Source organism: Triticum aestivum, chromosome 5A (assembly GCF_018294505.1).
Source record: "Triticum aestivum cultivar Chinese Spring chromosome 5A, IWGSC CS RefSeq v2.1, whole genome shotgun sequence".
NCBI lineage: Eukaryota > Viridiplantae > Streptophyta > Magnoliopsida > Poales > Poaceae > Triticum > Triticum aestivum.
The window spans coordinates 700,154,499-700,168,231 of NC_057806.1; the positions used below are offsets into that span (position 1 = coordinate 700,154,499).

The 13,733-nt window shown below is 46.6% G+C and overlaps 1 protein-coding gene across 1 annotated transcript; it reads left to right on the forward strand.

Moving 5' to 3' along the window:
• The first annotated feature begins 8,064 nt into the window (after positions 1 to 8,064).
• Positions 8,065 to 12,007, forward strand: LOC123101832 (dolabradiene monooxygenase-like). The gene is made up of 6 exons (XM_044523108.1): positions 8,065 to 8,642; positions 9,846 to 9,916; positions 10,305 to 10,808; positions 11,340 to 11,443; positions 11,515 to 11,823; positions 11,918 to 12,007. Exons 1-6 carry the CDS (start codon positions 8,065 to 8,067, stop codon positions 12,005 to 12,007), a joined length of 1,656 nt encoding a protein of 551 aa, XP_044379043.1.
• The last annotated feature ends 1,726 nt before the right edge of the window (positions 12,008 to 13,733 follow it).

Sequence of the window (13,733 nt, forward strand, 5' to 3'; positions counted from 1 at the left end):
GCATTAATTGGGGTTTCAATTTTTTAAAAGGCATAACTTTTGATTCGAGCGTCGAAATTTTGAACTGTTTTCACCGTTGGGTTTCCCGCGACGGATTCTTCAAAACTAGATCCCATTTGAGTAGGTTTCGACGAACTTTTTTTGAGCAACTTCAGGTGCAACGGAGAAAACTTTAGTGGTATAGGAAAGCAACTCCTTGTTTTTGGCATAGTAGAAATGCCTATTAGGTTGGTTTGTGTAAAAACGAAAAGATCTAGCGAAACATGAGGCGTCTTAGTGCTACATGCAAAGCAACTTCACTGCACTATGTATACCTGTGAATTTTGCTGACATTATCCCAATTTGTCTATCGTGATTGCTCAGTTGCCTGTCATTGGTCGTTAGTGGCCTATGGTTGAGTCTCTGTTACCTACAAATACTATGAAATTGACTACCATTTATGACCAATTGCTTGCTATTGGTAATTAGTTGTCCATTATTGCTGCTCAGTTGCCAATCGTTGATCATTAGTTGCCTATGGTTGAGTCTCGGTTGCCCACAAATACTCTGAAATTGCCTACCATTGATGCTCAGTTGCTTGCTAATGGTAATTAGTTGCCTACCATTGCTGCTCAGATGTTTATCGTTGATCGTCACTTGCCTACAATTGAGTCTCAGTTGCCTACAAATACTATGAAATTGCTTACCATTGATGCTCAGTTTCTTGCTAGTGATAATTAGTTGCCTACCACTGATGCTCTGTTACCTAACTTTGCAAATTAGTTGCCTACAAATAATGTGAAGTTGTTTATCATTGTTTTTCTAAGTTGCCTACGAACATTATGAAGTTTAGTTGCCTACCAGTGACGCTTAGTTGCCCGCTACTACTATTTTAGTTGCCTATAATTCGTTGAAAAGTTGTCCATTAGTGTTGATAAGTTGCCTATCTATGAAACTATGTTTCTTACAATACCGAAAATTCTTGCATGCAACTAAGGATGATGTGAAGCAAGTGGCTAGTCATGACAGGCAATTTGGATAATGTTAGTCCACTTCAAAAACTAAGCTGCCTACAATACTATCAACTTGGAGGCAAAACAAGTTTGAAAAGGTGCCATAGCACCCGGGTGCCCCGGCACCCCCTAGTACAGTGTGTTTGAGCCATTATAAGATTCCCACATGAGTCTGACTACTTAGACAGCTTTTGCAGTGGGTGACAGAGATGACTTGAGCATTAGCAACAAATTAATCCATCACGACCTCAAGCATTAGCAACAAATTAGCAACAAATTAATCCATCACGACCTCAAGCTGTGATAGCATTAGCAACAAATTAATCCATCACGACCTCAAGCTGTGGGAAGGGAGGCACCTTTTCGATGGAGACAGAGATGACTTGACAGCACTATTGTAGGTGCTGCCTGTCCATTTTTTTTGCATGCGGTGACAGAACTTGTCATGGTCTTAGAGATCCCTGCCTACGTGAATAGTACAGATTCCCAGCATATAGGTAGGTCGTTGTCCAGCCCGTGATTCAAAAACAGCAAAAATAACCAACGCAGGACATCACATGTCACTGTTCAATCTTTGTCTCTCTCTCTCGCACCACATGCACATGCAAAACCAGTCTTGGTCTAGAGAGAGGCAGTGCTTGACTAGACCCAGATTTGTTTGTTTTCTATCCTTATTCTTGGGCTTAACGAGGCAACGAAGCTGCAACGAAATCATTGGCTACAGTGAAGCACACACATCTCGAAGTGCCATATTCTGAATGAATGGTGCAGATAGGGGTGCCTGGGCACCCGGGATCTAAAAGTCCAGTCTCAAACAAGTTATGGAAGTATATTTGCTAGTTATGGTAGGAAACTTAGAGGTGAAGCTAGTTAACTTGGTAGTTATGGTTGTCAACTTCAAAGGGATTTTTGATGATAGGTAGTCATATTACACAAACTAACAAGAAGTTGCTTTCCTGTAGCACTAAAATTGCTTCCGTAGCACCCAAAGTTGCACGCAAAAAAAAATAGTCAAAACATACTCATATAGGATCTAGTTTTGAAGAGCTCGTCGCGGAGAACCTAGCGATGAAAACTGATCTTAATTTTGATGTTCCGTTCAAAAGTTATAGCTTTTTAAAATTTTAAAAATACAAATTAAATGCATGCAGATTTATATTTTTCTAACACATGAAGTCACTGGACGTTCTTTGCAGCTCTCATTTGTGAAGAGAATTCACGGGATGATGCCCTCATGAAAAGAGTTTAAGTGTGTTAGGGTCTTAGGGACCATGTGGTAGGTGACAGAGAGGGAGACAAGGGTGTGCGCTCGCTTCAACATAATAGCACAGCTGCACTTTTAAGTATTTAGTTTTCTTTATTGCTTCGGTGGTCTCGGTGGTCGAGATTACAGGGGATATCTCGAGTGTATATACTAGCTAACCTGGCCAACCAGTAGTCCTACTCGCTCATGGTTTAGGAAACTTACACGAACACATGCATATACACGTACACGGAACGGACACGGACAAGCAGTCGTGTTTAATCCTAATAATATCCACCTCATCAGCGTCCCTGTTGTACCGTCTCCCCTCTCCCACCCCATTGACCCCAACCAGCACCACTCGCCTCCGACACATATCGACCTAGATGTCGTCTGCTTCCCAAAAATATCTCACCCCCAGCAACACCCCAACCCTATGTTGCGCCGCCGCATACCCCCAACACCAGTCACAAAACCCAACAGTCGAACACTCGTAGGGTGGAGAGGCAGGAGCACCGAATAGATCTACAGAAATCTGCATGTACTTGTGTTACTGTATATTGTATGGGCTATGCTTTACAATGTGTTAGTACTTATGGAAGCATATATGTTTCGAGGTTACAGATTAGTTGCATACTACTCCCTCTGTTCCAAAATAAAGTTAGTACAAAGTTGAGTCATCTATTTTGGAACGGAGGCCCGTGCACTTGCACAGGCTAGGTTATAACAATGCATTAGCTAAATCATTTAGAAGAATATTGCGATGAATATAGAGACTTGGTGATATGCTCTTGAAAGTTTAATTAGTTAACACTACAATTTGTTTTGTAACATGTGCATCGTTAGTAGTTGCCTAATTATACTTCATTCTACAACAGATGCAAAAACCAAGATCTTAAAATTGTTTAGGCATCCTCAAGAAGAAGCAATATTTCTACAACTAATATAGCCCGAAGGATAAATATTAGAAATTGATAGTTTCATTTACTTAATTAATAGTTCTCATATGGTTCCTTTTTCATGGCGTTCGAATTAAGCATATCTTTTTATAAAGCCCACAATAATAATTGTATAAAGGATATCAAAACATCTATATGAGCTTCATTCATTTTGTAGCAGACTTTGTCACACAAACACGTGCCCACAGGGAAACCAAAAGAAAAGAATAGAACGAACATACACAATAGAAACTTGAAAAGTTTTACATGTAATAGTGGTATTTGTCATTTCTTTTATCCACTCAAGAACCATCTGAATTTACCCCATGTCTATGCTACACTGTTTTTGTCTGTATGACCCTGCATCCATTCATCAAATAATTGAAAGAGTACCGCATGAGCTACCAAATTGCCTTTCTCTCACAAAAAGGATGCGGTATTATCTATATCTTATTCCTGTCACCCAAGATGCATCTGGAAAGTGATCCAAGTTAGTAACTAAAGTGTTCATGTAGTGATTTAATGTTGTACATAGATAATCTAAGATGCAATTTGATAACAATCAGAATTTATTTATTTAATTATTAATTAAAAACCACCAATTATCCTACAACATAACAGGATAATAACCTTTCTAAGAAAGCTGCCAGGTCATTTTACACATGGAAGGATAGTTCTTGCATTTGTTCACTTTCCTAATAAGTCAAAGTGCTGCATAAAATAGAAAGCACATTGATTAACGTAATGGAAAATTACTATAATTGTGGGTTAGAAATAGTACTAAATGTTATGACCATGTAGAACAATATAAAATGGTAGTTTTCTTTAATATAGTATTATTAATGGATGATGAACAACTATTAATACGTATATGAACAATGTCATACATACAACAAAACAACCCAACAAGCATGAGCTATCAATTCCATCCATGTTTGTGTGTTGACTAACACATGGGTTCTTGATACATATCATTATGTATTATCCTAGTACGTCCTCCATCCAGAATTAGTTGCCGATCAAACAAATGTATCTAGATATATTTCAGTACTAGATACATCCTGTTGAGCGCATACTAATCCTGGGCGGAGGGAGTTGAAATTATGAAAGATAGTACGCAATGTACAATACTTTTAGTTTGTAATTGATATTGGAGTCGTCCTTTCGCATGCCAGACTTACACTGCAAAATCAGGGCAACATACTTCTGTTTTCTTGCAAATGGAATGGCTAATAACTGAATATATACAAAGATAATATTGCTTATAATATTCTCTCTATCCTAGTCATACCAGGTATACAAAATAGTGTACATTAAATCTTGATCATATAGCAATACATGTTTCATATTGTCACTATAATTAATGAAACTGTTATGTCCGAAATCAATATCAATCTTAGCACCCTTGTATGTCGTGAGACCTCTTCATTCCAATGCAAAGATGCTTAGATGAGGTGCTAAGTACATTAAATACCATAGCAACTCAACTCCCCAATGCAGAGGTGCTTTACTTGTTGTTGCTAAGCACACTTTATTTAATTAGTTAACACCTAAAGTCTTTCATGCATTGGTCAAATTGTTTCATCTAAGTGGTTTGCCTAGGTTCTCATGCTTGGCATTGGTTCTTTTTGGGGTCACCAATGTACTTTCTCCCCTCCTTAAATGTTGCGCTATATCATTTTTTCGCTTATGTGGCATGCTTAGCACCTGTCCATGATGGAGCACTGGGAAGGACAATAGATTGGACGTAGCTCCTGTAGCATGTGTATCTGCTAATTAAGATAAAGATACATGGGAAGATCGAAGTCCACCAGAAAACCGTAGTCTAGCACCTGGGCATAGGGCTGCTAGTGTACCCGACCATGGAGCCAGTACACGGTGGTGTGCAACATGCAGTGCCGCGCGCATCATCGCTCGCATTACGTGCAGCAGCTCATGCTTCCTTCCTCGAGAAGGTCGTGGCAGCCCTTTGGGTTGATTTTGGCAGAGGTACCACATGTTCTCCCATGCTGAGTCGCAAAAGTCTGTGTACCGGTCGCAGATCGGCCGAAATCACTGTTCTGACCTTCTCGACGATCTTTGTCATCAACTGAACTTGACATGAAAGTATTTCACAATTTGATCCTTTTAGAAACGTCACAGACCGCGACGTTTCTGTTTCACATAGAAACATCGAGCTAGCTAGTGTTGCTACTTTATATGAAAGTGCCGAGATATCTAGCGTTTCTTTTCCACATGAAAACGCCAACCACTTTGACGTTTCTTCCCTACATGGCAACGCTATTGGCGTTGGCGTTTCATATGTGGCATAAAGAAATAGTACCTGCAAGAATTGATGAATGCATGCATGCATGGTTCCTGTAGCTAGCTAGTGGTAGTGGGCTTGCATGCACGAGTTGGTGGGTGTGCTGGCGCCTCCTGGCCAGCAATGCCACTAGCCCACACGCTCAGTCTCTTCTTTTTTTAACAAAGTTCTCTTTCTTCTGTACTCTCTAGTCTTCTAGTCTGAAGACGTATAGGAGCTAGTGCATGCATGCATGGATGGGTTGTTAAATGACCGGACAGAGGTGGTCGATTTCTTTACCGTACTCTACTCCATCTCTCTACCTGTCCTATTCAAGCTAGCTCGCCAGCTAGAAACGCCAAAGCTAATGGCGTTTGGGCCTGGGCAGCAACGCCAGGCATGTTGGTGTTTTTATGTGGAACAAAAACGCGAGATATCTCGGCGTTTTTATATGAAGCAATAACGCCAGTTAGCTCGGCGTTTCTATGTGAAGTAAAAACGTCGCGGTCTGTGGCGTTTCTAAAAGGATCAGATTGTGAAATAGTTTCATGTCAAGTTCACTTTGTGGTAAAGATCGTCGAGAAGGTCAGAATAGTGATTTCGGCCTTGCAGATCGGCTGCTGCTGCGCTACGATGACACCGGCCGGCTAGATTCGTTCGGTCGTTTCCAACGCTATCCTACACGGTTGCAGTTCACCCTGCAGTCTGCCTGGCTTAGTTGACCTCAGCGCTCACATGCAGTCTCCCTGATCGAACGTGTGCGCCTGATCTTTGCAGCTAGAGGATATACTTCTCGAAGCAGCCGGAAACGATAAAAATCGAGAAGACGACGGCCGCGTGACATGGAGAGACAAGTAAGAGAGAGGTCGAGGAGAGATTGGTTTCTGTGACGAGCGTGGAGAAAGAGGAGAGAGGTAGTGGAGAGATTGATTTTTTTTTTGCTTGCAAAAGAGAGATTGTTTTTTTACAGGGTGCAAAGAGATTGATAATTTGATAATGCTTTGAACGAACTCTAGGGAAGATCTCGATGGTAATAACTCGGTCCCACCAAAAATTAGTGGCTCTTAATTTCTAATTAACGTGTGAATTTTTTGGGCGTGCCAAAAAGGTATAGATAGATAGATATAGATATACATACATATATATATATATATATATATATATATATATATATTTTAGAATCATAGATATATATATGTAGATAGATAGATTAATTACCCAAGCGGGCCTTATTTCAGCGCTAATATGGAACTTCCTCCATCCCATAATACTCCTACACTAAGGCCAGTCATAATGGGGAGTAACTTAGACTAGTGTCATGCATACGACACTAGTCTTTGTTACTACCTTCATTATGAAAAGTAAAATAGCAGTAGTATCATAGATAATTATATTTATTACATTGTAGACTCATTTTGCTTTGAGCGGTGTTATGTTTACAATAACATATTATGTTATCCAAACTTCTCTCTCCTCATTAACTATACGCCATGTAAGCAAACTTGTCTTGAAATGCGCTATGTTACTTGTTAAGTTACTTTCACTATGATTAACCCAAAGTATAATCGCTCTTGTGTTTTTTTTTCTCGAATGCGCATAAGCATGCGTATCATATATTAAAGAAGGAGCTGCAAAGAAGCCAGATACAACGCCTTTCGGCCATTTCCATGCCAATCACAAAGATTAATATCCACATTCACCCAACACACCCACCAGGCTAACTATGATACATGCTATACCTAGGCCAACCTCATACCGAAGGCAACGAGGCAAGCCACATAGCAACCAGGCCCGTCACAACCGATGCCGGAGACCTCTACGACAAGACCAAGACTCGAGGACAACGCAGACCAACGTACCCCACCCAATGCGCCAGGAAGAAGTTGGCAAGTGAACGGCAGGGCCTGAGCAGACCTAAAGACGGCGTCGTCCAGAGGGCGCTAGCGATAGTGTTATGGGACGGAAGGAGTAGTTTTATGGGGTGAGTCCTACACTAAAGTATGTGAAAATTCTAAACCAACGGAGTTTTACAGGTGTATTACGTGGTCTCTTTGTTAACCAATCTTCAACCCCTCTCCCTCCCTGATTTTCAGGGGGCGTGGGCCCCTCATTATGATTTCCTCCAATCAAATGGTCCCAGCTAAAGCCTTCCCGTAAAAGTCCGTTGTCCTGTGTCCGTGTGCGAAAATTCTAACCCAACGGACTCTTACGGGCATATTACAGGGTTTGTTCGTTAACTAATCTCCACACCCCCCCCCAACCCTATTTTCAGGGGGTGTGGGCCCCGCATCATTATTTCTTCCAATCAAAAGGATCCAGCTAATCTTCCCCGTAAAAGCCCGTTGTCATGTGTCCGTGCGTGTAGCAAAGCTCGTCCGTGTGTGTAGCAAAGCTCCTAAAGTATGGGACGGCGCGCATTCATAAGTACGGGACAGCGCACGCGCATTCATTCATAGGTCCAACAATGGGTGAGTCACTTGGTATAAAAGCATGGCCTCGCCGCGCATTCTAAGCACAAAGAGTTGTGTAGGGCTTGGCTAAGAACCGTTGCAAAGCAAGCAACCAATGCATGTGCCTGCAACGGTGGCTTCACTGTACAGCATGCAAATGGAGGTCGTCTACCTTGGCGTAGCTCTGGTATCCTTGTGTATCGCGCTTCTTTCCAGGCGTGCACGCAGGTGGCCGGCGTCGAACGAGGCGCCGGGGCCGTGGCGGCTGCCGGTGATCGGCAGCCTGCACCACCTCGTCGGGCAGCTGCCCCACCGCGCGATGCGCGACCTAGCGCGGCGTCACGGGCCGGTGATGCTCCTCCGGCTCGGGGAGGTGCCCACGCTGGTAGTGTCGTCCCCGGAGGCCGCCCGCGAGGTGATGAAGACCCACGACATGCTGTTCGCGACGCGGCCCCTCAACTCCACCATGAGCGTGCTCACCAACGGCGGCCGGGACATCGTGTTCGCGCCCTACGGCGACCACTGGCGGCAGCTCCGGAAGATCGCCGTCCTGGAGCTCTTGTCGCCGGGGCGGGTCCTGTCCTTTCGCGCCATCCGCGAGGAGGAAGTCGCCGCCATGCTCCACGATGTCGCCGACGCCGCGGCGGCCGCGCGCCCCGTGGAGCTGCACGCGTGCCTCTCCGTGGTCGTCTCCAACATCACGGTGCGCACCGTCATGGGTGACTACAGGTTCAAGTAGCTCGTGGAGTTACCGAAAAAGGGTTTCCCCGCTTTGTATTTCAAAGCACCAATACCAATACAGAGCATACGCTGGGGCAAGCAGCACAACAAGCCAAAGAAAAAGAAAAGGAAACAATGCCAACACCGACAGCTCGACAGACGTGAATGACCTACAACCGCTGCGCCCTCCGGAATCTACCCACCACGATCCTAGGTTCCGATCCTCCGTGAACCAAGCAGCACCTCCAGGAAGGAAACGACGCCGACGACGCTGCTGCCCGGACGAATCCTATGGTTTCCCCCGGCACACGGAGGGTAGAGGGGAATGAAGACCACCGACACCCTCCAGGGAGGAATGGTGGCACCCGCAGGCGTCACCGCATCGGAGCCGGAAGATCCGGCAAGGATTTCTCCTAACTCCAAGCCCCCCCCCCCCCCCCCCCCCCCGCCCAACCGATCGAAGCCAACCAACCAGCTCACCGCCCACCAGCATGCGCCACCGCGATCGCAACGCCACCCACGCCGCCTCACTAAGATCGCCACCACGAGGCCAAGAGAACAAGGAGAGGAGGCGTTGGACGACGGGAGCAGCAGCGCCGTAGCCGCGCGGGAGGGAACCACCTCCTCCCCCGTCGTGCAGGAGGCTCGAGCCTCCGGCACCGTCGCGGTCGCCGTTCGGACGCAGCAGCAGGGCATACCAGGCCACCCTGGCCCGGCCAGGCCCGAATCAGGCCCGCTAAGCCCCGCCGGCCACGCTGCAGCAGGGCAGCGCCAGCACCGCCAGCACCCCAACGCCCATCGCCGCTCCCCCGCCTCCTGGAAGCCACGCCGTCGACCCGCCCCGCCGTCGGCCCGTCCAGACCCAGATGGGGCCCAAAGGACCCAGATCTGGGCCGAGCGGGCGCCGCCTAGCCGCGCCGCCGCGCTACCCCGCCGCCAACGGCGATGCCGCCGTCCAGCCGATCTCCCGCGCCGCGCCAGGAAGCCCCGCCGCCACGCCGGACCGCCGCCGCCTAGGGAACACCCCCCGGCGCCCTCCGCCCCGCGCCGGAGAGCAACCGAGAGGGGAAAGGCCAGGGGCCGCCGCCACCAACGTCGCCCGGGCAAGGCCCGGCGGCAAACGCTGACGACGGCGGCGGGAAGGAGGGAATAAGGGGGAGCTGGCGGAGGAGGAGCCGGGGCGCGGCCGGTCGCCCGCGAGGGCGACGCGGTCGCGAGAGCCCGAGGGGAGGAGTTCATCCGTGCGCTCCACCGCTCCCAGAAGCTCGCCGCGGGGTTCAACCCGGCGGACCTGTGGCCTTCGTCCCGGCTTGCCGGCTGGCTCGGCGGGGGCTTGCGCCGCGCCAAGGAGATCCGCGCTACCGGGAACAGCATCCTCGACACCATCATCCGGGAGCGACTCGAGAGGACGACTGAAGGTGGCGGAGGCGAGAACAAGGACCATCACCTGATGGATATGCTGCTAAGCATGCACAAGGAGGGCAGGCTCGACATGGACGCCGTCAAAAACATCATCTTCGTAAGTAGCCAGAGACTCTTTAACTAGCTATACACCAGATGCTCCCATGCATCCTCTCAGTCTCAGCAAACAAGAACGGTCAAATAACAATAAAATGTGCAGTAGCTAGTCAAATACTATGCAACTGTAAATTGTAATTGGGTTCGCGCGCGCATGCACGCAGGACATATTCAGCGCCGGCAGCGAGACGACAGTCATAGAGTGGGCGATGGCAGAGCTGATGAGGAACCCAGAGGCGATGCACAAGGCCACGGCCGAGGCGCGGCGAGCCCTGGAGGCCCGAGGCAGCGTAGAGGAGCACGCCCTCGGCAAGCTCCCGTACCTGCAGCTGGTAATCCAGGAGGCGCTGCGGCTGCACGCGCCCACGCCGCTGCTCATCCGGCGGGAGTGCCGGGAGCCATGCCAGGTGCTCGGCTACGACGTGCCGCGGGGAACGCAGGTGTTTGTCAACGCATGGGCGATAGCACGCGACGGGCGGTACTGGCCCGACGCGCCGGAGCGGTTCGAGGGCGAGGGCGCCGTGGACTTCAGGGGCAACGACTTCTCCTTCCTTCCATTCGGCTCCGGCCGGAGGATGTGCCCGGGGATGGCGTTCGGCCTCGCCATCATCGAGCTCACGCTCGCGAGCCTGCTGTTTCACTTTGACTGGGTGGTCTTGCCGGGTGCGGTGGGCGAGCTCGACATAAACCCCAAATTTATTCCATATGAGTCCACCATACCTTCCTATATGCGGTATCTATCTGCCGTTTCATGTAAATTTCTATGTACCAAACTCTAAACCTTCAAATGAAATTCTGTTTTGTATGCTTGAATAGCTCATGTATCAACTAGGGTTGTATATATCTTCCATGTTAGGTGGGTTATTCTCAAGATGAGTGGATTCCGCTCATCATTCACGAGAACATGGCCGGTAACCGGGATGCCCAGTCCCATGCTCAAATCAAATCAAATTAATTGCAAACAAAACTCCCCCAGGACTGTTGTTAGTTGGAGGCACCCGTTGTTTCGGACAAGACATAGATTGATGCTTGTTGGTGGTGGAAGAGTATAAACTTTACCATTCTGTTTGGGAACCGAATGTGTGTAGCATGGAATATATCGAGATCTCTTGGTTGTTATGTTGACAATGAAAGTATACCACCCAAAAGTACGTACTGATGGCACTATACGATATGGTATGTTGTGTATCTCAGGTGAACCAACAACGCTGAATGAGGCACTTGATGATCCAAGGTGGAAGAAAGCCATGGATGAAGAATATTCTGCACTCATGAAAAATAAAACCTGGCGTCAATGTGTATGCAAAGCTTTAGCACCAACATCTTGTTCAATGCGTCAATGTGTGTGACGCTTTCTTTCATAATTTAGCTTGTCGAAAGGAAGGAGCAAGGAATCGAGCCCGAATTCTCACCAGACCTTAAGGTGCTCTTGTTGCTTCTGGTTCGCATGGGAATGAAAAACTGTAAACCTGCACTCACTCCATTGTCCTCTTCAAAAAGACTCTCAGCTTATGAAGGGGATCCTCTTCAAGAGATAGAAAGTACAAGGTATAGAAGCACTATTGGAGCATTACAGTACTTGACACTTACACGTCCAGATATCTCATTTGCTGCTAACAAAGTCTGTCAGTATCTGCATGCTCCTACCACTGCATACTGGTCAGCTGTCAAGAGGATTGTGAGATATGTAAAACACACTGTGAGCTTGGGCCTTAATTTCAGGCATTCTAATTCTACACTTGTCAGTGCATTTTCTGATGCTGATTGGGCAGGTTGTAGTGATAACAGAAAATCAACCGGAAGCTTTGCAGTCTTCTTTGGGTCCAACCTCATCTCCTGGTGTGCAAGAAAGCAGGCAATAGTATCAAGGTCAAGTACAGAGGCTGAGTATAAATCTTTGGCAAATGCCACTGCAGAGATTATTTGGTTAGAGTCACTACTTGAGGAACTGGGAGTTAAGTTAAATCGTGTCTCATGTCTTTGGTGTGACAACTTAGGTGCAACATACTTATCTGCAAATCATGTATTTCATGCCAGAACAAAACATATTGAAATAGACTTTCACTTTGTACGTGAAAGAGTTGCAGACAAGAAACTTGAGATACGGTTCATCCATTCCAAAGATCAAGTAGCTGATGGATTTACCAAGGCACTGCCATCAAAACCATTTGAAGAATTCAAGAGGAATCTGAACCTAGGATAGTTGAGATTAAGGGAGGGTGTTAGAATTTATGTTTATCTTTACTTGTAATCTCAACCAACCATATCTTCTTCTCCCTCTCTCTCGTAGCTATCTAGGAGATCTCATTGTAACGACCTGGTCACATGCGATTGGTTCCCTCTTGCTTGTAAGCCATGAAGGAAATATGCCCTAGAGGCAATAATAAAGTTATTACTTATTTCCTTATATCATGATAAATGTTTATTATTCATGCTAGAATTGTATTAACCGGAAACATAATACATGTGTGAATACATAGACAAACAGAGTGTCACTAGTATGCCTCTACTAGACTAGCTCGTTGATCAAAGATGGTTATGTTTCCTAACATAGACAAAGATTTGTTATTTGATTAACGGGATCACATCATTAGGTGAATGATCTGATTGACATGACCCATTCCATTAGCTTAGCACCCGATCGTTTAGTATATTGCTATTGCTTTCTTCATGACTTATACATGTTCCTATGACTATGAGATTATGCAACTCCCGTTTATCGGAGGAACACTTTGTGTGCTACCAAATGTCACAACGTAAATGGGTGATTATAAAGGTGCTCTACAGGTGTCTCCAAAGGTACATGTTGGGTTGGCATATTTCAAGATTAGGATTTGTCACTCCGATTGTCGGAGAGGTATCTCTGGGCCCTCTCGGTAATGCACATCACATAAGCCTTGCAAGCATTGCAACTAATGAGTTATTTCTGAGATGATGTATTACGAAACGAGTAAAGAGACTTGCCAGTAACGAGATTGAACTAGGTATTGAGATACCGATGATCAAATCTAGGGCAAGTAACATACCGATGACAAAAGGAACAACGTATGTTGTTATGCGGTCTGACCGATAAAAGATCTTCGTAGAATATGTAGGAGCCAATATGAGCATCCAGGTTCCGCTATTGGTTATTGACCGGAGACGTGTCCCAGTCATGTCTACATTGTTCTCGAACCCGTAGGGTCCGCACGCTTAAGGTTTCGATGACAGTTATATTATGAGTTTATGAGTTTTGATGTACCGAAGTTTGTTCGGAGTCCCGGATGTGATCACGGACATGATGAGGAGTCTCGAAATGGTCGAGACATAAAGATTGATATATTGGAAGCCTATATTTGGATATCGGAAGTGTTCCGGGTGAAATCGGGATTTTACCGGAGTACCGGGAGGTTACCGGAACCCCCCGGGAGGTATATGGGCCTTAGTGGGCTTTAGTGGAAGAGAGGAGAGGTGGCCAGGGTTGGGACGCACGCCCCTCCCCCCTAGTCCGAATAGGACAAGGAGAGGGGGTCGGCGCCCCCCTTCCTTCTCTCTCTCCTCTTTCCCCCCTCCCGAATCCTATTCCAACTAGGAAAGGGGGGAATCCTA

What these genes read in the sequence shown, in the direction of transcription:
- LOC123101832 (XM_044523108.1), top strand. Translation starts at nt 8,065, where the DNA reads ATGGAGGTCGTCTACCTTGGCGTAGCTCTGGTATCCTTGTGTATCGCG. An exon ending in TGACTGGGTGGTCTTGCCGG is followed by an intron (nt 10,809 to 11,339) that starts GTGCGGTGGGCG and finishes TGTGTATCTCAG; the next exon opens with GTGAACCAACAACGCTGAAT. An exon ending in ATAAAACCTGGCGTCAATGT is followed by an intron (nt 11,444 to 11,514) that starts GTATGCAAAGCT and finishes TTCATAATTTAG; the next exon opens with CTTGTCGAAAGGAAGGAGCA.